This window comes from Bos javanicus, chromosome 17 (genome assembly GCF_032452875.1).
Source record: "Bos javanicus breed banteng chromosome 17, ARS-OSU_banteng_1.0, whole genome shotgun sequence".
NCBI lineage: Eukaryota > Metazoa > Chordata > Mammalia > Artiodactyla > Bovidae > Bos > Bos javanicus.
This window is the reverse complement of record NC_083884.1, coordinates 58,512,675-58,539,495: the sequence shown is the minus strand read 5'-3', so window position 1 is coordinate 58,539,495 and position 26,821 is coordinate 58,512,675. Positions and strand designations below refer to the sequence as shown.

General features: G+C 50.9%; 1 protein-coding gene across 4 annotated transcripts in view; it reads right to left on the bottom strand.

Annotated features, from left to right (window-relative positions):
• The window catches only part of TESC (tescalcin), a 64,412-nt gene extending 46,605 nt beyond the window's left edge, over positions 1-17,807 (bottom strand). The window contains exon 1 of one of the 4 annotated variants that reach the window (XM_061384895.1): positions 17,619-17,807. In XM_061384895.1, coding sequence (XP_061240879.1) covers positions 17,619-17,676 — 58 coding nt within the window. In that variant the 5' untranslated portion in view covers positions 17,677-17,807. The remainder of the gene's footprint in view (positions 1-17,618) is intronic. The other 3 variants (XM_061384896.1, XM_061384893.1, XM_061384894.1) reach the window with 3 other exon arrangements.
• Positions 17,808-26,821: the final 9,014 nt, after the last annotated feature.

The following is a 26,821-nucleotide window of genomic DNA, read 5'->3' as shown; positions in this document are numbered from 1 at the left end:
GGTGCCTGGCATCTGGACCTGGTTATTTGGGGTTTTAGATTTCAACCTGAGGGAAATGCACACCCTTCCATGGGACTGGTGGGAGTTTAATCTGCCTCATCCAGGGCTGGCAGGGTTGCCGGGGACGGGGTGGGGGCTGACCTGTCGCTTTTGTATCAAAAGTTTAAAAGGAAAAGTATACATCTGCAGGGCCCAATACAGAGCCACCAGTCACAAGTAGCTATGAAGATGGGCTGATGTGTGAAAAAACATACCAGCTTTCAAAGACTTATTACAAAACACGTGACAACTGTCTTAATACCTTTTCTATTAATTATATTTGAAATATTTTAGTTAGGTTAAATACATCATTAAAATTAACTTCAGTTGTTTATTTTTTTTTATGTGGCTACTAGAAAATCTAGAATTATGTTCCATCTATAGTTCACTGAAAATTTAGAATTATTCTACCTCACATTATATTTGTGCTGAACAGTGCCTGGTATTTGTGCTCTGAACCAGCAACTTGTCCCTAGGAATGAATCCTAAAGAACAGAGACAAATATACAAAGATAAATACTTAAGAGTAATCACCATTGCCTATTTCGAACAGAAAAAAAAAAAAAAAAGAATTGGGTAAATGCTGGGCCACAGAAAACTGGTTAAATAAATGCTGAAAATTGTTTTAGTATTGTGGGACACAGAAAAATGCTCATGGAATATCATTCTATGGGAAAACCAACGGGCAACAAAGATCTTATTTACATGAAAGATCTCATTAACACATTGATATACAAGTGTGTACAAAAGAAAAATTAGGAAAAGGCTACAACAAAACAGTAGATTGTTCCAGATGGTAGCATGACAGGATATTTGTCTCCTCTAGCTCCTTATTTTGCTTAAGTAAGTAAGTGTTAGTCGCTCAGTCATGCCCGACTCTTTGCGACACCATGGACTGTAGCCCATCAGGCTCCTCTGTCCCTGAGATTTTCCAGGCAAGGATCCTGGAGTGGGTTGCCATTTCCTTCTCCAGGGGATCTTCCCAATCCAGGGATCGAACCCAGGACTCCTGCACTTCAGGCAGATTCTTTACCTGCTGAGCTACGTATCTATCGTTTAAGTTTCCTGCAATTAATAGGGATAACTTGTGTAATCTTATTTAAAATTTTTTCCTTCTATGGCTGTAATGAAAATAAAATAGAGAATATCAAGCACTGGTGATACCATGGAGAAAGTGGATCCCTCAGACGTTGCAGATGGGAGTGGAAAATGATCCAGCAACTATGGAAAACAGTCTGGTGATTCCTCTTCTAACTAAACATAGATTTACACCGAATCCAGAAATTCTGCTCCTAAGCATGTACCCAGGATAAACAAAAATGTACATCCACACAGAAACCCGTAAACAAATGCTCACAGCAGCCCTATGCACAACAGCCAAAACGTAGGAACAACCCAGATGTCCTTCAACAGGTGAATGGATTAAAAAAACAGCTCATGCAGCTCAATATAAAAAAGAAACAACAAAACTCAAAGAGTGGGCAGAAGATCTAAACAGACACTTCTGCAAAGACAACATACAGATGGCCAAATAAGCCCATGAAAAGATGCTCAACATCGCTAATTATCAGAGAAATGCAAATCAAAACTACAGTGAGGTTATTGCCTCATACCAGTCAGAATGGCCATCATCAGAAAGTCTACAAACAATAAATGCTGGAGAGGGTGTGGAGAAAATAGAACCTGCTTACAGTGCTGGTGGGAATCTAAGTTGGCGCACCTACTATGGAGAACAGTGGGGTTCCTTAGAAATCTAAAAACAGAACTACCATATGATCCAGCAAGGCCACCCCTGGGCATATTTCTGAAGAAAACCATATACACGCACTCCAGTGTTCATTGCAGCACTGTTTACAATAGCCTAGACATGGAAGCAACCTAAATGTCCATCGCCAGAGGAATGGATAAAAAAGATGGGCACATACAATGGAATATTCATCAATCATAAAAAAGAACGAAATAATGTCATTTACTGTAACAAGGATGCACCTTCATACTAAGTGAAATCAGAAAGAGAAAGACAAATACCATAGGTATCACTTACATGTGGAATTCTAAAAAAAAATGATACAAATGAATTTATTTACAAAACAGAAACAGTCTTGCAGATATCAAAAACAAAGATACAGTTACCAAAAGGGAAAGGTGGAGGGGAGGGATAAACTAGGAGCTAGGAACAAAGATAATACACACCATTATATATAAAATAATCATCAAGGGCCTACTATATAGGTCCTATACCCAGTGGATAGCACAGAGAACTACCCAATATTCTATAATATCCTATATGGGAAAAGAATCTGAAAAAGAACGTACATGGATAACTGAATCACGCTGCTGCATACCTGAAACTAACATGATGTTGTAAATCAACCATACTCTAATATAATAAAACTTAAATTAAAAGTACTAGGGATGATAGTACATAATAAATATAATTAACACTGCTGTATGTTATACATGAAAGTTATTGAGAGTAAATCTTAAGAGTTCTCATCACAAGAAAATTTTTTTCTGTTTCTTTTTTTTTTTCTGTTTCTTCTTTAATTGAATCTATATGAAATGATGGCTGTTCACTAAGCTTATTACGATAATCACTTCATGATCTATGTAAACCAAATCTTTATGCTGTACACCTTAAACTTATATAGTGCTGTATATCAACTATATGTCAATAAAACTGAAGGAGGAAAAAGGCCAGGAACACAAATCTTTTCTTTCCTCCCATAGTCAGTTTGTTTGTTTACTAAAAAAAAAAAAAAAAAAAAACTACATATTTAAGGAAACAAAGAATATTTGATTAAAATTGATTTAATAAATGTGTGCTCTATCCATACAGTGGACTATTATTCAGACATAAAAAAGGATGAACTACTGATGCCAGCTACAACGTGGATGAACCCTGAACACATTCTGCTGAAGGAAAGGAACCAGACCCAAAAGGCCACAGGTGTGTGATTCCATTTATCTGCAAAGGCCAGAGTAGGCAAACCTACAGACACAGACTGGATGGGTGCCTGCCAGGGGCAGGGGGGCAGTGAGGAGTGGCTACGGACATGGGGTCTCTGCCTGGCCCTGGCCCCGCCGCTCAGCCTGCCCACTGCTATGCTAGGAGGGGTTGTGCTCACTGGGGGAAGGAGAATCGCATAGATCAGGAGGTCAGAGACAACACTCAGGAAGGAGGGCAGGTGGAGACTAGGAGCAGAGAAGCCAGCCCCAGATCCCCTGCAGTGTCCAGCCTCCCCTACATGACTCGGGAGGAAATGGGAGACCCGCATTCACCCACGTCCACTATGGGGTGGTCAGGACTGTTCGAGCCTGGTGGCAGGCATACAAAATACCACTTGCTCCTTCCTTCCAGAATCTGTGCTGGTCTCAAGGGAGTGGGGGCCTGACAGACGCCCCCCTGGGGTACAGCTGTGTCTGCTTCATCCCCTGACGGGTGCCCCCATCACTCTGAGAGACATGTACTGAGTGCCTCTGATTTGCTGGGCACCTGCCAGATGCCAAGGACACAGACACAAAAGGCAGAGCCCTCACCTCGCTGTGATCCAGGACCCTAAGAGGGGCATCTGCTGGCCAAGGAGCATCAAGTGGGGCTGCTAGTCCACAGGGATGGGCTGGGAGGTGATGCCATTGGGATCCCAGAGGCTGAGGGCCCGGTGCAGGAGGCAGGGCTGGTGGAGGCAGAATGGGAGGAACTCAAGGAGCCCCAAGCCCTTGAGCATGGGCGAAGGCAGACTAAGAACAGAGGTGCTGGGTGTGGGGGGCGGGCACATACAACAGACGACGGCAATCAGACCTTACTCTGAGTTTCCAGAGGATGCTAAGCCACAAAACAAGAGCCCAGGCACCTGGCAACCGAATGGACGGTGATGCAGATGATGGAGCTGCGTACCTGCTGAGAGGCCCGCAGGTGTAGTGCTCCTGGCAGGGAAGGGAGCTCAAGACACAGCTGGGAGAAGCAGGGGTGACTGAGAGCATGCTGGCTCCTTTTTCAGGGGGCGCCCTCGAGCTACCCTGCCCCTTCATGTCCCCTCAGCAGTGCCAGCCTGGATGCAGGTGCCAGGATGCCAAGTGGCATCACCGGGAAGGTCTTGGTGCCTCTCAGGGCCTGCTGAATCCTGACAGACTGACCAGGACTCAACCCCTGGCATCAGCCGAAGTCCTAAAACACAGAGGTGTGCCCGACCGGACAGAAAGGGGAGCTAAACCCACTGCTGCCAAGAGCTGCCAGTTCCACCCCAGCTTCACGTCCTAAGAAACCGCCTCCCGAGACTGTAACTTCCTCCTCCGTATGAAGATAATAATAGCACCGCCCACAAGAGGCTGTTCATACCATGAGAAACAATCAAACCCCATACACAATATGCATAATCGTCAAAACGTGGGAACCCCAACATCCATCCACGGGTAGATGGATGAGCAAAATGAGGCATCTCCACCTGATGGCATATTACTCCACCACAAGACCAGCAAAGTACTGACACTTGCTACAGCCTGGATGAACCTTGAAAGCGTGACGTTAAGTGAGAGAAGCCAGACACGCAAGGCCACTACTGCATGCTCCCTTTTATATGAATCACCCAAAGCAAGCGGATCCATAGAGACAGAAAGTAGGTTAGTGGTTGCCAGGGGCTGCCAGTTAGTTGGGAGATTAGAGTGTTTGCTGATGGGCATGAAGTTTCTTTTGGGGGTGACGAAGATGGTTGGGAAATACAGAAGTGGTGGCGGCGCATCACTGTGAAAGGGCTTAATGCCACTGAATTGTATGCTTTAAAATGGTTAAGATGGGGGAATTCCCTGGCGGTCCAGTGGTTTGGACTTTGTGCTTCTACTGCTGGGGGCCAGGGTTCAATTCCTGGTTGGGCAACTAAGAGCCTGCAAGCTGCATGGTGCAGCCAAAATAAATAAACAAACACAAAATTAAAAAAAAATTTTAATAGTTTAAGAGAATTCCTTGGTGCTGGGGAACTAAGATCCCACATGCCACAGGGCACGGCCAAAAAGAAATAATATAAATAAAATTAAATGGTTAAGATAATAAATTTCATATTATATGAATTTTGCCCCAATTGTAAAAGAAACTGTGTTACACGCTCAGCACTGCACCTGGTAGGAGGCGCATGAGACCCTGGAGTTGCCACGGTTGTTATTACTGTGCCCCCAAAGCACTCATCTCGTGGTACCTACTCAGCTCTTCAGCTGCCTCCAGGCTCCCAGGGAAGAGGGAACGTGCTGTGAGCCGCCTGGGGCTACAGCCAAAGCAATGACTAAGCCAGGGCCTGGGGAGGGAGAGTGAGGGACTGGCCTTCACAGCCTGGAAGGGACCCGCTCTCACACGCCTGGTGCACACAAGATGCTGCATGGTGTGAGGCGCCCTGCTTCTGTCCTCCACCTGCCGGCCACGCGGAAGCCATGTGCTGGGTGTGTTACAAACCACACCTCGCTGCTGGGAATTAAAAAAAAAAAAAAAGCACCTGGGAGCACGTGGCCTGGAGAAGGAAGTTTTCAGCCTCCATTCAATTCTCCACAGCTGAAGCAGCCACAAGAAGACTGACTGCTGGCCTTCCTCCAGCACCTTTAAATCCTTTCTACACAAACTTCAACCCACTTTGTAAACGCAAGAGCTGAGGAGTTCCCAGGAAAAGGTTGCCCCAGCCCTGAACCAGCGTGCAAGATGGCATTTATTTTAGGTACTGAAGGTCTTGTTAGATATTTGGGGTTGTATTTTTTGTTTTCCTGCACAGAAAGAATCCTCCAAATCTCAGAACTGGAGGGGATGCTGGGAGAGAGTAAAGTGACATGAGTTTAGAAAACATTCTCCTCCCAGGAGAGACGAGACAATTCTCAAAATCACACAGACCATGCCCTGCTCATCCACGCTCATCTTCCCACGGCTAGGGTCTGGCCTTTCCCGTTCGCCTTACAGCAGCAATCGTAACTGCTGTGTGTCAGCATTTATGCAGAGGCAGGACCTAAGCCAAATGCTTGACACACATTATCTTATTTAATCCTCAACACAGTGTCTGTCTCTCATGATTATCACACCCATTTTACAGATAAGGAAACTGAGAGGTTAAGTCACTCCCCAAGGTCACAGAGATATGAGTGGCAGAACTGGGATTTGAACCAGGGTCTGTGACTCCAGAATCTGCTCTCCTGACCATTTGTGGTGCTGTCTGCCAAAATGAAGAAATGACTAGGACAACAAACACATTATCACTTACCTCACTAAAGACAGAAAGATGTCTCCATTGTAATAAAAAGACTAGGGCTTCCCTGGTGGCTCAGTGGTAAAGAATCCTCCCACCAAAGCAGGAGAGGCGGTTCAATCCCTGATCCAGGAAGATCCCACATGCCGTGGAGCAACTAAGCCCATGTGCTATAATTACTTAGCCTGTGCTCTCGAGCTGGGAGCCATTACTGAAGCTCGAGAGCCTACAGTCTGTGCTCTGCAACGAGAAGCCACCGCGATGAGAAGCCTGTGAGCCACAACTAGAGACTAGGGCCCACTTGCTGCAACTGGAGAGAGGCCCACACAGCAGCCAAGATCCAGCACAGCCAAAAATGAATAAATAAAAATTATATTTTTAAAAAAGGCTAAAGCTAAGGAAGAAAAACAACAGGGGAGATTTGGGCACCTTTCAGAGCCTATAGGCAACTGGTTTTCAGATCTTTCCAGATCTATTTTCAGTTCCAGATTTACCAAAAGTACAAGGGTTTATTATGGTAGGACATTTAAGTAAAGAATTCCAGTTCCATTAGAACTGGTCCAATGGTTAAGACTCCATGCTTCCAATGCAGGGGGCACAGGTTTGATCCTGGTTGGGGAACTAAGATCCCACATGCCACAGCCAAAAAAATAAAAAAATATACAAAAAGAAAAAAAAAAAGAACTCTAGTTCCTTCTACAAAGAGCTAACACAGACTCTCTATTCCATTACAAACCCATGAAGCACTGGATTAAATTAGAAAAAAATTCAAGATATCACTAAGCTGGGAAATCTTCAGGTACTAGAAGCAAGGAGGAAACTCAGTCGCAGTAAGAGAGGTGGCCCAGGGGTACCAGAACAATTCCAGGCTCTAACAGCTAAGTGTGAGGCTTCTAGCCCACTGAGTAGCAGCAGTGGCCCGGGGTCTGTATGAGTTAGAAGCGAGACTCCTAACAAAGGCTAGAGCACAAAAGGCTGCCTCCCCGTGTAAGGTGGGACAGAAAAATGTTCCCACTGGCCCAGAGAATCAACAGGGAAGCTGACTCTGCCGAAGAGGTGGGATGGTACAGAGGGGGGAGGAGGACTCTGTGACGAATCAAAACTGTGGGCCTGCGACATGCATGAGAGAAAAATCCAAACCTCTGTAGTGAAGGAAAACCAAATTGAGGAATTAATGTAAATAGTGTTTCCAGACCAGTGAAAACCCTAATAAGGTATCCAGAACAACAGATGCAAAGCACTGTGAGAGCCACTTCTATAGCCCTGAGCACAGGGTACTCTCATCAGGGAGGCACTTCAGCTAAGCTCATCTCTTTGGCCTTGGCATGAATGTGGAGATGAAGGTACACAGAAAGATATGAAAACCAGGGGCAGACAGCCCAAAGATGAGCTCAGGCTCAAAAACCAAACTACGCAAGCAAACGATCAGCATTTAGGAGAATCAGCAGACACAAATAATAAATGGAATGGAACTCCAAGAAGATGAGACAGCAGAAACTATAAATTATTTCAAATAATGTGAGAACAGTGCCCTATGACAAAAGTGGTGACTCTGAAAACCATACAGAACTTACAAAATAGTTTTTTAAATTCCATAGACTTAAAAAAAAAAAGCTAAGGCAGCAAAGTTGTAATAAATAAAGAGTGAATTAGCGAATTAGAAGACAGACTTAAGTACACAGCTTAAAATACAGCACAGAGAAACAAAAAGCTATGGAATATGAAAGAAAGGTAAAGAGGCATTCAGGACAGAATGACAGGGTTCATCACCTTTCTAAAGGAATTACTGAGGAAGAAGATAAGGAGAAAGGGGAGAGAGAATATTTTCATGATGGAAGACATGAGTTGCTTTTAAATAATATAGCATAAACCATTCCCCAGCAGAATAAATTAAATTCACACCTAGACAAAAGCATAGTATATTTAAAAAAAAAAAACCAACAAAGAAAAAAAACTCCCACAACAGATATTTTTAAAACACAGAGGAAAAAACAGATTTCCACAAAGGAATATCAGTCAGACAAAAGAGTTGACTTTTCAACAACAGAGAGAGACCAAAAATTTCAGTCCTGAGAGAAAACATGTAGCAATCTCAAATTTTATACCTAGCCAAATGACCATTCCTATGAAACGAAAGGAAATGTTAGTCTCTCAGTTGTGTCTGACTCTTTGCAACCCCATGGACTGTAGTCTGCCAGGCTCCTCTGTGCATGGGATTCTCCAGGCAAGAATACTGGAGAGGGTTGCCATTCTCTTCTCCAGAGGATCTTCCTGAGATCAGGGATTGAACCTGGGTCTCCTGCATTGCAGGCAAATTCTTTACTGTCCGAGTCACCAGGGAAGCCCCATGGGCTAGCCAAAAAAAAAAAAAAGACATTTTCAGACAAAGCTGACAACTCAGAGACTGACTGCAAACTCTATGGAAAGGTGTGTTACAAAGGAAGAAAACTGAATCTGTAAGGAAGAATGGTTGCAAGAATTAATAGAGACTGCGTAAAACAATAAAAATACAGGTTTTAAAAATAAAGAAAAAAAACTACAGAGTGATGCAAATTCAAGCATGCTAAGGTCCCTGAAATTAAAAGATGCTTACTCCTTGGAAGGGAAAGTTATGACCAACCTAGACAGCATATTGAAAAGCAGAGACATTACTTTGTCAACAAAGTTCCGTCTAGTCAGTGGTTTCTAGTCAAGGCTATGGTTTTTCCAGTAGTCACATACAGATGTGAGAGTTGGACTCTCACTCTCACATCTTCAGCTGAGCACTGAAGAATTGATGCTTTTGAACTGTGGTGTTGGAGAAGACTCTTGAGAGTCCCTTGGACTGCAAGGAGATCCATCCTAAAGGAGACCAGTCCATCCTAAAGGAGACCAGTCCTGGGTTTTTATTGGAAGGACTTATGTTGAAGCTGAAACTCCAATACTTTGGCCACCTGATGCAGAGAGCTGACTCATTTGAAAAGACCCTGATGCTAGGAAAGATTGAGGGCAGGAGGAGAAGGGGACGACAGAGGATGAGATGGTTGAATGGCATCACTGACTCAATGGACATGGGTTTGGGTGGACTCTGGGAGTTGGACAGGGAGGCCTGGTGTGCTGTGGTTCACGGGGTCCCAAAGAGTTGGACACGACTGAGCAACTGAACTGAACTGAAGGTCCCTGATCATCAGCACAAGGGCAAGATAATGACTAACTTGAGGCATGTCAAAGATGGCAGATGTCAAAGATGATATGAACTTCTGAAGGAAGTTACAGAATACCCTTAAAAGGGTTATATGTGGCCAGCTTCTGAAAGGTTTACAAAAATCAAAATAATTCTTACCTGCCAACAACTACTGAACACAGATGGTGTGTGCAGAGCTTTACTCAAATTCTTACTTAATCCTCACAGCAGGCTTAGGACACATTTCCATTTTATAGATGAGGAGACTGAGACTCAGGGAGGCAAGTTTTCTTGCTTAGACAGTTAAGAAGTAGTGCCGTGATTCAAACCCACACCTATCTGCTGGTAAAGGCAAACGTGGTGGGAGGCTAGTCTCTGCCCACAGGGGACTCTGGCTGAGGTCTCAGAGACACAGGAGAGGACAAGATAAGGGAAACCCTGAGAGCTACCAGGTGGGCGAGGTCTGTGAAGTGCTGGGTGCTCACCCGGGGTTCTTAGATCACTGGGACCCTGGTATTGGTACTCAGGAGGTGGAAGGGATCCCCCCGCCCTTCTCTTTCCACTGCTGTATGACTCAGTCACACCAACCCTGCTGATGTCTCCTGCCTGGCCACCGGCCCTCCGTCCCAGAAGTACCTCAGCCCTGAAACTGTGCTCTCTCACCTCCCAGGGAGCTGTGCAGAGAACTGCAGGCCCACTTCTGACAGCCTACCGGTCCACAAAGCTCACAGGGCTGGGACAACAAAGGCCTTTTTGTCCTGGCCCTTAAGGTGACTGCCACCACCAGCGGAAATCACCCACTTGACCTTCTGGTTTTATGAATTAATAATAAAGCTGGCGCCGGTGACAGGATGGCTGGCAGGACCTGGGTGCCAGGTTCCTTTCCGTCACCTTGCCTGGCCTCTCCAGCCTGGGAAAAGGAGGCCTTACCTTATCTCCCCAAAGCAGTGGGTATCCCAGAGCCAAAAACACTGTGTTCCCTGGGCTTGAGATAATAGATACTAAAGTGCTTTGCAAAAGCAGCAGCATCTTATCAACACATGAGGCATTTTGTCTGTAGGATTGGGCCGTATGGCATATCTGATCAGTGATTAAGTTCCATGCTGCCTTCTGGGGACCATTAACTCACAAAAAAATTATCCTGCCAGCGTGGGGGTGGGGGAAGCGAGAAGGAAAGATGCATAAGGGATGTAATTACTTACTAGTCCGTGGAGCTGGGAAGTGCTGGAGTAGATCACCAGCTGCTCTCACGCAGAGAAAACACAACTATTTCTTCTGAAACCGGCGCAAGTCTCACAGTCAGACCTGTGAGGTCTGACTCCACAGGATTTGGAGAGGGCCTCCTCTTTCTTAGCCCTTTCTACACCCCTCACAGTGCCCACCACCAAGCTTGCCCTCCCTGGAGGATAGGTAGCCTACAGTTCTAGAACTTTCCAAATCACCCAGAGCTAATCCTATCCATCTAGAGGTCCCATTTTCCCCTTGCCAACTTAGTAAACAAGTGTGTAGAACACTATTGACAAGTTTGTGGTGAGGGGCACAGTTCCCTGGTAGTCCAGTGGATAAGACTCTGCACTTCAAGTGCAGGGGGCCCCAAGTTCAATCCTTGGTCAGGCAACTAGATCACACGTGCCTCAGCTAAGAGTTTGCATGCCACAACTAAGACCTGGAACAGCCAAATAAGCAATATCTAAAAACAAAATAAAACGAAACAAGGTCACGGGTCAGCAGTGTCACGTCTCCCAGATAAGACAGACTCAGGGACCCTCACACTGTCTACATTATGTCACGTGGGACAGGCAGTTTCTCCTTACCCCCCCCAAAAAAGGTCTGGTTTTGGATTTGGGTTCTACACACAGCATCTAAGTCATCTTTTGTAGACTGTGTTTTCCTTTTTTATAGAAGTATAACTGATTCATAGTATCAAGATCATGTTAGTTTCAGGTGTATAGCACAGCAGTTCAGTTACACATATGCATGGAAGTAACCTTGAGCCATCAGCTGCACGTCTGAGCCTCAGTGTCCTCATCTGTAAACAGGTAACAAAAGTCCCACTGGGCTCTTAGGGTGGGAGGACGATGGATGGAAAGGGCCCCAGAAGGAGCAGCTATGACCTCAGCCACAGTCCAAGACCATCTGGTCAACTGCTGCATCTTTAAAGGTGTGGAACTGATGGCGTGGACAGCATGTCTCAGAACTACCACACGGGGCAGACCCCACGATCACCTTGCCCTGCTCTGCAGCTGCCACGGACACAGAACGAGCGGGCCAGCTGCACAGAGCGGGCCAGAGCAGGGGTGCTTGTGGGTGCCCAGGAATCAGTTCCCTTGTACCCAGCCCTCTCCTGCATGTTTCCACACTGTGAGCACCCAGAGGTGGGCAGAGATCCGGACACCCCTGCCTGACCAAGGGAGAGGAGGTTACTGAGGGCTGGGGCCTCTTGGCCCTCCCTTCTGTGGTAGAGACCACTGCACCCAGGGCCCCTGAGAGCTCAGACGTCGGCGACCAGTCCTCCTACACATGTCTGTTCCTCCCTCAGCAGGAAGCCACCCTTTTTCATTTTTCTAAAAAAAATTTAGTGCTCACTTTATCTTCACTTTTCTTTTGGGGTCTTATTTACATACAGTAGACTGCACTGTCACTGTTTTAAGAATCTCATGAAAGCTGAGGGTCCATGTCTCCCAAGGCCCCCAGGACACAATTCTGCACCCTATTTTATGGGGGTTCAGAGACTCCTCAAGGATCCCAAGTTAAAACCACAGTCTAGGACTTCCCTGGTGGCTCAGTGCTAAAGAATCCACCTGCCAATGCAGCAGACACAGGTTCCATCCTTGGTCCAGGAAGATCCTACATGCTGCGAAGCAAATAAGCTTGTGTGCCACGACTACTGAACCTGTGCTCTAGAGCTTGGAAGCCGAAACGCTGAAGCCTGAGTGCCCTAGGGCCCATGCTCTGCAACGAGAGAAGCCGCCACAGTGAGAAGCCTACACATTACGAGTAAAGGAACGCCCACACAGCAACGAGGACCCAGCCCAGCCAAAAATAAATGAAATAAATACATTATTTTTTTTTCTTAATGAAAACAAACTATAATCTACCCCAGAGAAAATGGAAAGGGAGCTGGGTGGGTCTTGTCTGGCCATTTAGCTTCACAAGCCTTGATGACAACAGGAAGAACACAGTGGTACCTGCTGGCCTGCCCTTACCCCTCAAGGCCCCTTCAGGAGGGCAGAGGAGGCGCCTGTTGCACAGGAGAAGGTGGTGAAGGGGCTGAGGCCACGGTCTGGGGCTTCTTGAAGGCTTTATAACCCAGGAGTATCGCCCAGCAGGGAGATTCTGGTGGAAAACGTACTGTGTCACCCCTAGAAGCCTGCCCAGGCCGCACAGGACTCCCTCATCTCTGGTTCCCTCCCCAAAGGATGAAGTCTGGGGGTCAGACCAGAAACTGCATCCTGCCTCTGCTTCTTAGTGGCCTGTGGCCCTGGTCTGTCATGTCTTCTCCTCAGCCTCGACTTGCCCATCTACGGAATAGGGAGGCCACAGCATCCCCGGGAGGACTCTGTGAGCCGCCGTGGGGAACATCCCAGCTCAGCCCGGCGTCTGGCAGATGACGGGCGCCTGATAAACACTAGCTCCAATCATCATGAGGTCTGAGCTCCCGATCTGTGAGATTGTTTTTTCTTCTTCCTTCTGGCAGCTTCTTGGCATCTATATAGACATGCCTGTGGAGCTGTTTTGGAGCCTGAAGGAAAAAAAAACAGACCCTTCCACCTTTCCCAGAATCCCACTCTTATTGTTTCCTTTCCAATTCCAGGAGCAGACATCGGGCGGGGGGACGGGAAGCAGGGCCACCTCCACGCCAGCTCCAGGTGGTGATGGGGGACACGCTTCAGTGAGTGTCTCCTAAGGAGCTTTTCCTCCCGTCCAGGGCCCATGTCACACCCCAGGACACACACGCTGGGCTTGACTCCACACCTGCCATGGAGAAAGGCAAGCTCACCACTCAGACACACAATGAGGATGCCTTTGCTGGGGTTTTTAATAGGAATTTTAACCATCTAGGTAGTTGGCTTTGCTGGCACAGCAAAGATGTTTGGGAATACTTGCTTGTGTTTTAAATTGATCGACAAGGCTCTCAGAGGAAAGGAGAGGTGGGTGTGCAGACCTGAGGATGCCCTCTGTGGGCGAGCTTGCACTCAGGCCTATTTTTGGTGGGGCTGGCATGGCCCGGGCCGGCTGCTGGGGTGGTGCTAGATTTTATACCGGACACACGCTCCTGGGCAATACTGCTCGGGTTATAAAGTCCCCAGGGCCTTCACCCCCTCAACGTGAACCTCTTGTGTTCCCAGTGAGTACAAAGGTGAACAAGACACATCCTCCTCACTCTCGAGGAGCTCCAAGTTTCGAGGGGGTGGCAGGTGACAAAGCTGACAATTACAACAGGCTGTGATGCTATTATGGGAGGCAACGCAGGAGCTGCTGGAGTGCTGGGGACTGGCATTTAACACACCAAGGTTGGAAGGAGGGTAGCCAGGGAAGGCTCTCTGGGAGGAAACAATAGCTAAGCTGAGCTCTGAACCAAGAACATGAGTTTCATGAAGAGATGAGAAGAGGAGCCATGCTCCATCTTCTCCTGGGTGATGGTTACTGCCACATGCAAATGCCGAATTACCTGAAATGGAAAGAGTGCTCCGGGGCACGGGGAACAGATTGTGCAAAGGCCTGGAGGTGAGAAAAACGTATGGCAGGCTGTTCCTACCCTTTCTGGGTTCCTAGAAATCTGCAAGGCGATGACACACAGTAAAAGCACAGTAGTGGCAGGACAGTGAACCCCGGGGGTGCTGGGATCCCCTACTCCTCTGCTTATGCACTGTGGGATGGCAGGCAAGTTGCTTGAGTCCTCTGAGCCTCGGTTTCCTCATCTGAATTGGCCACAGTACCACCTTCCCTGAACGATTACTATGAGGATTCCTTGAGGGTGCGTGCAAAGGGATCAGGCTGATTCTTCCAATTAGGGACCATCTTGGTGCTCAGAGAGGCAGGGGGAACCTAGAAACCCCGTGGGAACCGCCTGTCCTCTGGCTGCCCTGGTCTGAGGCTCTGCTAACTTTCTCAGAGATGCTTCCCAAGGGTTCTGACGGGAACACTCCACCCAGCCTGCAGGATCCTGGGAGCTGATGTCCCCGCACCAAGTCAGGTATTGCCACACATACATACATCATCTGGTTCAATCTATACCTCCACCCCAGGATCCAGGTGGGTGCATTAACACTCAGAGAGGTAAAACAACTTGCTTAAGGTCACACAGCTCTGAAGAAGTGGGACCAAAACTTAACTCTTACTTGTGGCTCAGAGTGACCAGGATCTGTCAATGTGTTTAAAGCAAGGCTGAGAATATTAAATAACTGTGCTTGTTCTAAATGTGTGCATAGTCGCTCAGTAGTGTCTCTCTGCGACCCCATGGACTGTAACCTGCTAGGCTCCTTTGTCCATGGAATTTCCCAGGCAAGAATACTGAAGTAGGTTGTCACGCCCTCTTGCAGGGAATCTTCCCAAACCCAAGGACTGAACCCAAGTCTCCTGAGTCTCCTGCACTGGCAGGCGGATTCTTTACCACTGCGCCACGTGGCAAGCTGCTTGTTCTAAATACTTTGCATATATTCACTCATTTAATCCTTCCTAACAACTCAGAAGAAGGTATGACTTCTATTCTGACTTCACAGTGCATGAAACTGAGGCACTCAGGGCATGAATGACTTGCCCAAGTCCACATACCTAGCAAGACCCCCTAAATCAGGCTCCTGACCCAGCTTGAGCCCTACATCCATGTCCTCATCTCAAACAAACCTCACTCATTGTCTTCACTCTGTTCCTGCCAAAGGACCTTTGCGTTTGCTGCGCCCTCTGCCCCCAGTGCATTTCCCACTGGTCTTCACACAGCTTGCTCCTTCTTATTTGGGTCTGCTCCATTATCACCTCCTTTGAGAAGCCCTCCAGGTCGACCCTAAAGAAATGTTTCCTTGCCCCATCCCAGCTCTCATGCCACTGGGTTGTACCCTCTTCCCAGAACTACGGATTGATTTGTTCATACTGTGCGTTGCGTCTCCCCTCTGCAATATCAGTCTCTCAGGTCTGAATGGGTAAAAGAGCTCAGACCGTGCCAACCCTTTTCACAGAAATAGGGGAGCTTTCCACCTACTTAAAGTTCAGATAACAGAAGGCAGGCGTTCATCCATCCCTCTAGTCTGATCTCAGAACACCCCTTCCTGGCTCTCCTCTGTCTCCCCTCTCTCTTTGGGGTGTGAAATCCGAGTTCTGAGCAGCAAGAAGGGAAGCCGTATCTGGGAAAGCAACAGAGCATGGAACACTCAGCGTCTGTCATCCCTGTAGGAGGCTGGACCCAGGAAACTGACAAGATTCCCAGCATGCTCTGCAGCCCCATCACCTGTCAAACTGCACAGGCAGATGGAATTCCCCCAGACTGCCGGGCGTGGGGGCTGCCTGCCAGGCTATAGCCAGTAGAGCCCACACTTCCTGCAGAGATCCCAGCCTCAGAGAATCCTACTTCTAGGCAGCCAGCCGGCACTCAAGAAATATAACAGAAACGGGGGAAGCCCAAGGAAGTCAGGTCATGGTCCTACCTCCTCTCTCACATGAGCCTTGGGGCTGAACTAGACTTTGTAAAACTTTCTGAAGAAATAGTCACACATGATTCAAAATTAAAATGTAAAAAAGTTAACAGTGAAAGGCTCACTCCTCCATCCCTTCTACCAAATCCCCTGGTAAGTATTCATTACTCTTCCTTGATGCAAATGAAACAGTTACGAAAATATACTCTTACTTCTCTTTTAAAAAAAAAAAAGAAAGAAAGGGGTTCTATATTATGTATATGAACCACACCTCCCCCCCGCCCCCCACAGAAGACAGCTCTATATTTGTACACAGGAAGGTGTCTGTGTATGTATGCACCTGTATACACACACACACAGACACAGACACATCTAATTAAGGGCTTTCTGTAATTTTCACCCAATTCTTCTGGAAAGAGGTATTTAGATTGGGGGTCAGGAGGGGTCATTTTTCAGCCCAGGCACAAATGGCTGGGCTGCTCCCTCCAGCTGATCAACCATGGACTCTGTCTGCATTAAACTCCAAGCAGGCACCAGGGGCCTGCTGCCTGGAAATCACATCTGCGGCTCCCGTTTTCATGACCATCTAGTCTACCAGATACTAGCAGAAATTCCATTCTAGAAAGAAACCGAGACTCAGAGGGGTAAAGTGACTAGCCCAAGGTCACACAGCCAGGAAGTGGAGCTGGCAGGGATCAAACACCATCTGCCCACTGTCAAAGCCAGTCTGCCCACTCACCTAGCCTTTCGTGGTCCTCAGTCCACACTCCGCTTCACAGCCCCGTAACAGAAGCAGGGGCCCAGAGGTCATGGCCTACGGTCAAGTTCCCAGCCCGGCAGGACTTGGGCAGTCAGGCGCTTCCGCCATCACTTCCCTGCGGTCAGCTCAGCCCGCAGCACGGCCTCCTGGTGCGCCCTGCCCGGGCGGACGCTGGGCGCGCAGCCTCTGCGGGGCCCGGGAGTCCGGGCGAGCTCGAGGAAGGTCGCCGAGCTCCCGCAAAGTGCTCCTCGGGCGCTGCCTCGCTTAATCGTCCCAGTTACTCATGGAGCGGGACCCACCTGAACCCATTTCACAGACGGGAGGCGCAGAGACCCGCGCAGCCGCCAAAGGTCACGCAGCCCGGCTCGTACCCAGCTGCCGCCGATTTCAAAACTTTCCTCCCCCGGCGCATCGCGAATCCATCGACTTTCAGGTGCGGGGCGCTCACAACAGCTGAGCGCGCCCAAGCGCTCGCTCTCCCGGGCGCCTGCTCTGCCCCCGGCGGGGGCAGCCAGGACCCTGCTCCCTCCCGGGTCTGCAGTCCCAGGCGAGGCTTCCCGGCCAACTCCGAGGGCGCCGGGGCACAGCGGCCCCGGCACTTACTCAGCATCGTCGTAGCCTGCCAAGCGGCCGGCGGGGAACCCATTTGAAGGAAGAGGAGACTGAGGCGCCCAGAGAGCCAGCTACTAGCCCAAGGTCACACAGAGCGGGGACCCAGAGCCGAGCGGCCGGCTGTGGGCTGGGAACCCCAGGGCCAGCCGGCCAGCGGTCCCCGCCCCTGTCCCCGCGCGCGCCCCCCGCGGGATACTCACAGCCGGTCTTGCCCTCCAGCTCCCGCACCTCCTCGGACGCGGAGTGGGCAGCGCCCATGGTGCCCGCGGCGGGGTGGGGTCCCGGGACGCTTGTCCGTCCCAGGCCCTGGGCTGGCGTCAGCTGCGCCGCGGCCGCACCGGCCTCGGGTCCAACACACCAGTCGGGACGCCAGGAACGGGTCTGAGCCGCGGGTTCCGCGTGGGGCGCGAGCGCAGCCTCTTATAGCGGCGGCGGGCGGAGCGCCACGGTCCTAGCGCGCGCCGGTTTCGCGCACGGCCGGGAGTGGGCAGCGCCCCGCCCCGGGCGGGGGACCCAGGTTCCTCAGTCCTTGCAGCCGCCGCCGTGCTCATCCCTTCTGCACCCGTGCCGGCCCTGGGAAGAAGCAGGTATGAGCAGAGTTGGGGTATACAGGTAGGAGGGATCAGAACGAATGGAGGTTCCACGCCCATGCCCACCCCCACCCCGGTTCCACTACACCTCCTCCCAATTCTCAGAAAGGAAACTCCCTGGGAACAGTGAAGAAGGACAGCGTTAATTAGCTCTACGGTGAACAGCAATAGAGATAATAATAATAACAATCCAGCTTGAATGCACATGGAGGGGGTGCTTTGCTTAGCTTATTCCAGGAGAGCCCAACATGATGAAGTGGACACACCCACAGACAACACTAACCAGCCCTAGCCGCTCAGCCTAGTAGCTTAGGGTGGGGACCTTCTCAAACTTGAGGGTCAGGGACTCAGGCAGCGCCCAGGAGGCTGTATTTCAACCTGTCAGAGAATGCAATCCTTCTGGGAGAAGCTCTGACTTAGGCTGGCTGTAGGGAGCTGGGTTTTGTTAACCAGGCTGGGTGACCCCAGCCAGTCCCACCAGCTGTCTAACTGTGACTCCTCCTCCTTAAGATGGGGATAATAATAGTTGATGAGAACCTCCATCAGAAGGGCCTGGCCTGGGCCACAGTGCAAAGGCAGTCGCCATGGAATCATGTCCACTTTACAACAAAGGAACTGGTTCTCAGAAAGGTCACACAGCCAGGGCAGAAATCAAAGTCAGCATATTCCCTGGTCTCAAGCCCAGACCACTGCGCTCCACGGTGCCTAAAGATGTGTGTTATTAGCATGTATTTGGGGACTGTCCTGGGTGCCAGGCTCTGTTGATAGTGCTGGCTGGGGGAGACTTGAGCAGGCCCACTTACATCTATGTCACAGGAGGCTGGGGAGGGGGTGCTCAAACCAACTGCTCATACCTGCAGAGCACAGGTCCAAGCTGAGGGTCACAGCTCTTTCAGAGTAGAGGAGCTGTTCAGAGTCACCAAGGAGCTACCTGAAATCTACCAGAGCAGAGAATCAGCCCCCGCCTGGTTGAAAATCCGGCTCCCCTTCACACTCTTGTTACTCACAGAGCAGGGACTGCACCTGGAATGTGCATTTGCAAAAGCTCGGCAGGGCTGAGATCTCGCCAAGCTGGGGAAATGTTGGCTGCGGGGCATCAGCTGGTCCAAGCAAACTGGAAAGTTGCCTGGGAGGCTGCACATCAGGTCAGAAGGAATTTAGAAACGGAGGCTGGCCTCTGGAATAGGAAAGGGGTCCCGGGGAACCTTGGGAATTACCCGAAGCTGCCGGACACAGTTTTGTTCTGACTTAAAATATCTGTTCCTGGAATTTTATTCTATTGAATTATCCAGTGATTTTATGCTGGGGCTTTTTGCTGGGGAGAGAGAAAACGATGTTCTCATGCATCTCCTCCCCTTGGCACGGCTGCTCTCAGAGCTGGTACAGTGCAGGTGGGTGGGGGTGAAAGCCCTGGAACAGTGCCCAGGGGCAGGGAGGGTCACATGGCTTTGCTCTGGCCCTTGGGTGATCGCCCAGAGACCCCCCAGTGTATGGGGTGAAGGGAGGTGGTCTTTATTCCATCACCCGTCTACACGGTCAACTTCATCTCAAGCCCCGCTGGCCACTGTCAGCTCCGAGACAAGCATTTGCACTGGTCCCTTCTGCCTGAAACTCCCCTCCCTTCCCTCCTCCCATGGCGGGGGCTCCTGAATCTCAGTATAAACATCACCTCCTTGGAGAGTCCTTCTCAGGGCCCCCATCCACTGTTCTGGGTCTACTGCCAAATATGCCACCTTCACCAGCCAGCAGGAGCTGGGAGGCTGGGCTGTGATGACCATGGGAAATTTATTCCTGATGGCAGGGCTTGGAGGAGTCAAGAACTCCGGGCACCAGGGAGGCGCACTGTGCAGGTTTGCTTGCTCATTCATTTATTCACTGCCTGTTTATCCAGGGCCTGCTGTGTATAGGGGCCTGCATGGGTCCTGGAGCCACAACCAGGAACAACTGGGAGCCTTACTTCTGCTCTTGAGAGTCCTGGAGGAGTGGGAGACGGACACACAGGAGGCGACAATGCAGCGGGGTAAACAGGCCCCCGGAGATCGGGCTTGATCCAGCCAGAATGGCCCTGGAGAGATTGTTATACCCTAAGCTGAGCTTTGGGGAATCTGTGACTGTCCCCAACTGTGCTCCCAAAGGGACATGTCAGAGGCACATACGGCTAGACAGGTTTGGGGGCCCTGCAGTCACCCACCCTCTGCCTGGGCTTTGCCTTGTTCTCTGGCCGTGATGCCCACACACCGCAGGCTCTCTGCACACAAGCCTGCTGCACTGCTCTGGGACGTCAGGCCTTTAATTCGATCCAGCTAATGGCGTCAGGGATCCAGGAGGCCTGGACTGCTGCAGGGGGTCTGGCTGGGCTGACTGGCTCTGTTGTCTGGAGCCCTGGAAGTGGGGGCGCCCCCTGTGGCGACCTTTATCCTCCCCCTCACTCAGCGTGACCTTCTTCAGAGGGCCAGGAAAACACTTTGGTCACCAGGCAACTGCTTCTCTTCTCCCAGAGGAGCTGATTAAAAACAGCGGCGGTGAGAACAACTGGTACCTGTGAGGCCATGCCGGGCAGCCGAGCCCAGGGATGGCGAAGGCCGTCCTCATTCACGTAAGTGAAGCAGACCATTGAACCACTTGTGGGCAAGTGGCTTTGCTCCCCGGGCCTCGGCTTCCTGTCTGTAGAGTGGGATGATAACGGTGCCATCTTACGATGCTTGCGTGGAGTCATACGTGTGAAGACTGCCTGACACAGGAAGTGGCATCCGGCAGGGTGCAGGTGAGCAGGCTCTGAGGAAGCAGAGGGGAAGCTAGCCTTTACAACCTTGTCGATTGCCCTCATGTATAAATACTCCCACCACAGTCGATTTCAAGCTACCAGTAACTGAACAATGGGCTTGCAAAACTCTTGAATGTTTAATCATTTGTTCTCACAAGCTGGTCTGAGATAACTCGGTACACCACTACACAATCGGCTGTTATGATTCATATGTTCATCTGTCCATTCATTCATTCATCCATCCATTCACTCATTCACTACTGAGTGCTGGGGATTCTGATACTAGAGCGAGGTCATTGGTCTCTGACCTCCCAGTCTGGAAGGAAAGAGATAGGAACAGACCTAGATCACTAGCGGGTATCCAACACATGCCCATTCTATTGATGGGAAAGCCAAGGTGTCCAGGATGGGTGGTAAACCAGAATCAGAGCACATGTATGAAACTGTGTAAACGGCAGTTCCCATAATTCACCTGTACTGCCCTCCTGTCCCTCTTATCACTTAGCTTGGGGGATCTCCCAAGGCTTGGCAATGTTCTGGGGGCAACAAAACACTTTTCTTAATTTGGGGACCACTGACCCTAAGAAAGCTACGGGGATTTCAAGAGCCATCTTGTTTGGCCTTTGACTTAGAGAACACCACACCTAAGTCACTTCAAACAAGGAAGGAAGTGGTGCTCTCATAAAATACGTCCAGGGAAGGAAACCCCAGAAATGGCTACACCAGCATCTCGACTCTGAAACAATTTTCCTCTTACCCTCATTTAAGTTCCTTACACTGGTCTCATATGTCTGGGCCTCTTTGTGAATGGAATGAGAGAAGAATCAACCCCAATTTGCATTTTGAATTAAAGTTGGCCTTTTGGTTATCTGTTAAACAATCCCTTCTCACCCAAGGCACCTTAATCTTTGAAGCTAACCTTGGGTGACAGTGCCCTGTAGGAGATGGATTCAGATCTGAGTTGCATCCGGGCCCTGCCACTCCCCAGGTAGAGTGTGGCCTCGGGTTGGTTCCTTTGCAGTGCTGAACCTTGATGTCCTCATCTGTATAATGGGTCCACAATCCCATCTCTATAAATAGGATTCAGCAAGGGGGTTTCAGGGCCGGGGTGGATCCACTGGGGGTGGATGCTGAGCAGGCCACCTTGGCGACCACGAACTTGACCAACCAGGCAGTACCACTGGCTGGGATCCTACCACCTGGCTCATCTCAGCACCTCCCCAGCCAAGGGGAGGGTGTGGGGGCAGGCACAGCCATCTCCGCCCTCTCTCCTTCCATCCTCTCACTCCCGGGGTGGCTGAAAGTACAAGCAAGACCCAACTGAGGGCCTGGGAGGTACGGTGATAAATATATGCTGGGGTGCAGAGCCGGTGCAGTCGATAATTTGGAGCTGATGTGGGACAGGATGGAGCAGGTAACTCCCATCTGGGCCAGACGGAGGGCAGAGACAGGCTGGGGCGGACAGGGTTGAAGGTGGAGGTGAGAGGTAGGCCCAGGTGCCCCGCCCCACACCCTCCTCCCCAGGCTGTGCTGACTTGGCAGCACCCGGGGCGCTCCTGCTGACTGGGCACGCTTCCCAGATGTCCACCCGGCAGTGTCCTCAGGCTGCGGACAGCAGGGATGGGAACCGCATCCACCTCTACCCTTCGTGGAGAACGACGTGGATGTGAAGCAGAGACAGGCGGCTCCCCGGCTGTTCTTTGGAGACTCCTTAAGCAAAGGAGGCATCCCCTCTGCCCGAGAGACTCCAGGGCAGGGTCAGGGATGGCTGGGAGATAAAGGTGCTTTGGGGGCTTCTGGGTTCCTCGCTGCATGTAGTAGAAGCAGGTGAAAATCCTGGGCAGGATTGAGTGTTCTGACCTGGCGGAAGGGCTGCTGGGGGAAAAACACAGGGAGAAGGAGCCCAACAGAGGGAGCCAAGTTGGGGGCGGCTCCAGGAGGGATCAAAAGGCCCCTGGGAATTGACTAGCTCGATCCTTTCATTTTCACCAGGGAGGAAGCTCAGAGAGGTCAAGGTCACGGGGATCTAAGGCTCAAAGAGGGCGGGCGTGCAGAGAGGACCACGGGCCTCAAGCCCAACCTCCACATGTCACAGGGTGAGGGGAGGCCTGGGGATCCTGGGGAGGGGGCGGCCAGTGAAGACAGCAGGGAACTCACCTTTGTGGAGCCCCTGGGCTTCCGGTCAGCAGAACAGGAGAGCCCGTGCTGGGCGGGGGTTCAGGAGAGGGGCTTCTGGAAAAAGCCATCCTTCCCGGGGGAACTCGGTCACCCTGAGGGCAGGGCAGACGGTGGAGGCACAAGTGAGACAGAGCTGGGGCTGCCCTGAAACCCGTGGGGCTCAGATACTGCTGTGTGCACTCGGGGCTGAGGAGCCAGGACCCTCCAGAGGCTTAGGGTGAGGCCTCGGGGGTTGGCTGACCACAGAAGCCCCCTCCCCTGTCTCTGTCTTCATGCTCTACAGTCTGAGCCTTTATTTCCTGTTCAGGAAGGTGCAGCCAGAGGATGCATTGCTTTGGATCACCTTCTTGACATTCAAAAGTCAAGAGCAGAATTTTCTCGAGATGCAGAGATATAGATTTAGAAACAGCAACACAAGGCTACAGTCTCTCTGGGGAGGACTTGGGAGCTGCAGGGCGGCCCTGGCTGCTGGGGATTGGGCGGCCAAGAGACCAGGTACAGAATGAACCCGAGCGGCGTCCTCAGATGTGGCCGCACCTCTGAACCACCAATGTGTGTGCGTGTTTAGTTGCTCGGACTAAACAGTAGTGTCTGACTCTTTTGCAATCCTGTGGTCTGTAGCCCGCCAGGGTCCTCTGTCCATGGGATTTCCCAGGTAAGAATACTGAAGTAGGTACCCATTTCCTCTTCCAGGGGATCTTCCTGACCCAGGAATCGAACCCGTATCTCCTACAAGGGCAGGCTGGGTTCTTTACCTAGCCATGTGGGAAGTGTTGAAAACCCCTAATGCTCAAGCCACACCCCAGACCCCAATTAGAGCAAGCTGGGGATGGGGATCTGAATTGTAATCCCCCAGGTGATTCCAAGACCTTACTAAGTTGCAGGCGCACTGTCTCCACCCTAGCTGTGGTGACACACAGCTGGGGAGGTTACAGCCTGCAATCAGAATCCCTGGCGGGGAGGGGCGGTGCCCAGGTGTTGGTGTTTTTATAAAGAGTGGAGTATGATGAACCACATGGACAGGGCGCTGTGGCTCCTGGGCCACCTGGGCGCACAGGTGCGCCTGTGTTACAGTGTTTTCTTGGAGAGTCCTGGTAGCATGACCTTCGGCTGAGACCTGTCGCTTGGCAGCTGTGCAGAAAGACGCAGCTCATTAACTCTGCATCCAGAGACGAGAACATTGAGGGCTGTAACACCAGTGTACCCAGGGACGGCTCACAGGTGGCACCATGTTAGCCCTTCTCCAGGGCCGGTCACCTAACCTCCGCCTCTTTAACCCAGGGAACATCTGAGGCCTCCCAGGGAGAGCCGCTCTCCTTAGGGACAATTCTGGTTAAGGAAGCCTCAGGAACGCGGGAGAACATCAGGGTGCCCTTGGGCAAGTCGCTCTCTGGCTTCAGTGTTTCCTTTGTTTTTTAAAAAGACTGACTCGCACTTTGCTCCTCCTTGAAGGAGGGGGGTGAATGTTTGGGGCTCTCTGAGGGTCAGGTGCAATGAGTTTTTAAAAGATGGTTTCTCCAGCCCCTCCTAGGTGTCAGAAGACAAAAACTGAACCTCAGAAAGGGGGAAACTGAGGCTTGGGGTGGGGGCTCAGTTTTGTGGAGCCAGGGAGCAAGGCCAACAACAGACGCAGCCACAATAGCCCCCAAAGGCCCCCCAGTGGACACAAAGTAAGAACCGCACAGTTTCACGCACATGCCTGGCGCGGTAGATGCAGAATGTATGCAGCAAACGCCCAGTCACATACCGCGCAGGACCGCCGGCAAGACGTAATTTTAAAGAGTATATTTTAAGTTGAAACTTCCCTTTTCTCTCTCCTCTCTAGTACTTCCACTGAAAGCTCACAGCTCTTGGCGGGGAGCCATAGTTTAACCTCAGTTTGACTTAATCTTTGTACTTTCTCTCTACCCAGAATTAATGAACTTCAGAAAAAGTCAGCGGTTACCTGCTGGGGCTTGGAGCAAGCTCTGGACTGGAGTCTTCCTTCCCTTAAACAGCAGGAGTTCCCACACTCGGGTGCAAATGCGAATCCCCCCGCGGTGGGCTGGGCTGGGGGCCTGGAGTCTGCACGTGTTAGAGGCCCCTCAGGTGCCAGTGAGGCCGGGGGTGGGGGGTGCCGGCAGGATGGAGGCACCTGAGCTCTCTCGCTGCCCAGGAAACATCTAAATACAAAGCGGCCAGGGACCACCGGCCTCCCCTGCTGACCTCTGCTCTCCGTCCCCAGTCTACTGGTCAGGTGGCCAGCGTGCAGCCAGCAGTGGGGTGGTGAGGTGGGAAAGTGACAGGTTAGATCAGCTTCTTGACATTCAAAAGTCAAGAACAAATCCCATCTTGGTAATCACCTGGCACCGTTCCAACACCTTCATTGAATTCCCCAGGCTCAGCGCATCCCTCTGGAAGGTGGCGGGGGTGGGCAGGGAGGCTGTTCTGGCAGCTGTTATCCCCTCACCACCCCCCAAGACGCTGCTGCTCTGCTCTGACGTCACCAGAAAACATCTCCCGTCAGGCCTAGGCAGCTATTCTTAGTCTGGAGAACACACCTCTGCCTGTTAGAAGTCTCTAGACTTGAGCAGGCTTTTTATAAATCACTTAGAAACTTGCAGCCTGCCAGGCGCTGGTTAAGTACTTCTTTCTTGTACGCAGGATGTTCGACTGTCTCAGGGGTGGGCGCACCCCGCCCCTCCCTCCCCCGGGAACCTTGCAGACACTATGTCATTACATCAGCAGTGATCACTTCTAGCAACTGAACTTGCACGAAGCCCTTCGGTACTAGCAGCAAACAGCGGGTGTGTTCTGTGTGTGGAGCAGCATGTGAGTGATTTCAGGGTACAGAGCCACTGGAAGACCTTGTTCAAATCCTGCCTGCTGGTCATGTGACCAAGAGGAGTTCACTTTGCCTGTCTTTGCGTCTGGGGACCCAGGATGCTCACCATCGCAGGGGCGCTGGGCTGCTGTGAGGTGCTCCTACTGCTGGTGCTGCTCAGTCGTGTCTGACTCATTGCGGCCCCATGGACTGTAGGCCGCCAGGCTTCTCTGTCCGTGGGATTTTCCAGGCAAGAATACTGGAGTGGGGAGCCATGTCCTACACCAGGGGAATCTTCCCTCCCCAGGGGATCGAACCCGAGTCTCTGCATCTCCCTGCATTGGCAGGTGGATTCTTTCACTAGTGCCACCTGGGAAGACCAAAGTGAAGATGTCTAGACCTTAAACACCAAGTCTTGGAGCTAGGTGAGCCCTCAGGGATCTGCTGCTCCCGACGGGAAGATGAGTAACACACTCCATGGAGATCCTCATCTCTCTGCCAGCCCAGTGGAAACAGAGACCCTGCTGCAGGCTATATGACCAGCCCACGCTAGTTAGTAACAGAAGCCTCTCTGGAACTTGAGTCTGGGCCACTGCAAAGCAAGGTCAGTTATGAGGCTCTGCTGCCCCCTAGGGCCTGGGGGGAATCAGACACCACTGCGGGGTTCCCAGCCTCTCTGAACCTGTAACCAAAGGAAAATCAGTGCCACTCTGTCCCCTGTCCCCTGGGGGAGCCATCCTCCTCCACCATGTGGTTCTTTCCCCTTTGAGATCTGGAGTGCCCTGTCGCTGAGCCTCAGTTTCTTCATCTGTAAAGCGGGTCGATAACAGCGTCCACTCTGCAGAGTGGCACGAGGACTAAATGATGTGGCTTTTCTGAAGGCACAGTCCCCCGCCTTCTCCTCTTGGCCCCATCAGGGGGGGGGGCATCGTCAGCCTCCTGGATGGGGCAGTCCCCCAGCCCTCACCCCGCAACACCAACTGATCTGCGAGATGTGCTCAGGCTGGGAACATTCTTTTCCTGGATCTCCTCACAGACCTCTGGGTGTCCTCTCTGGCACAGATCCTC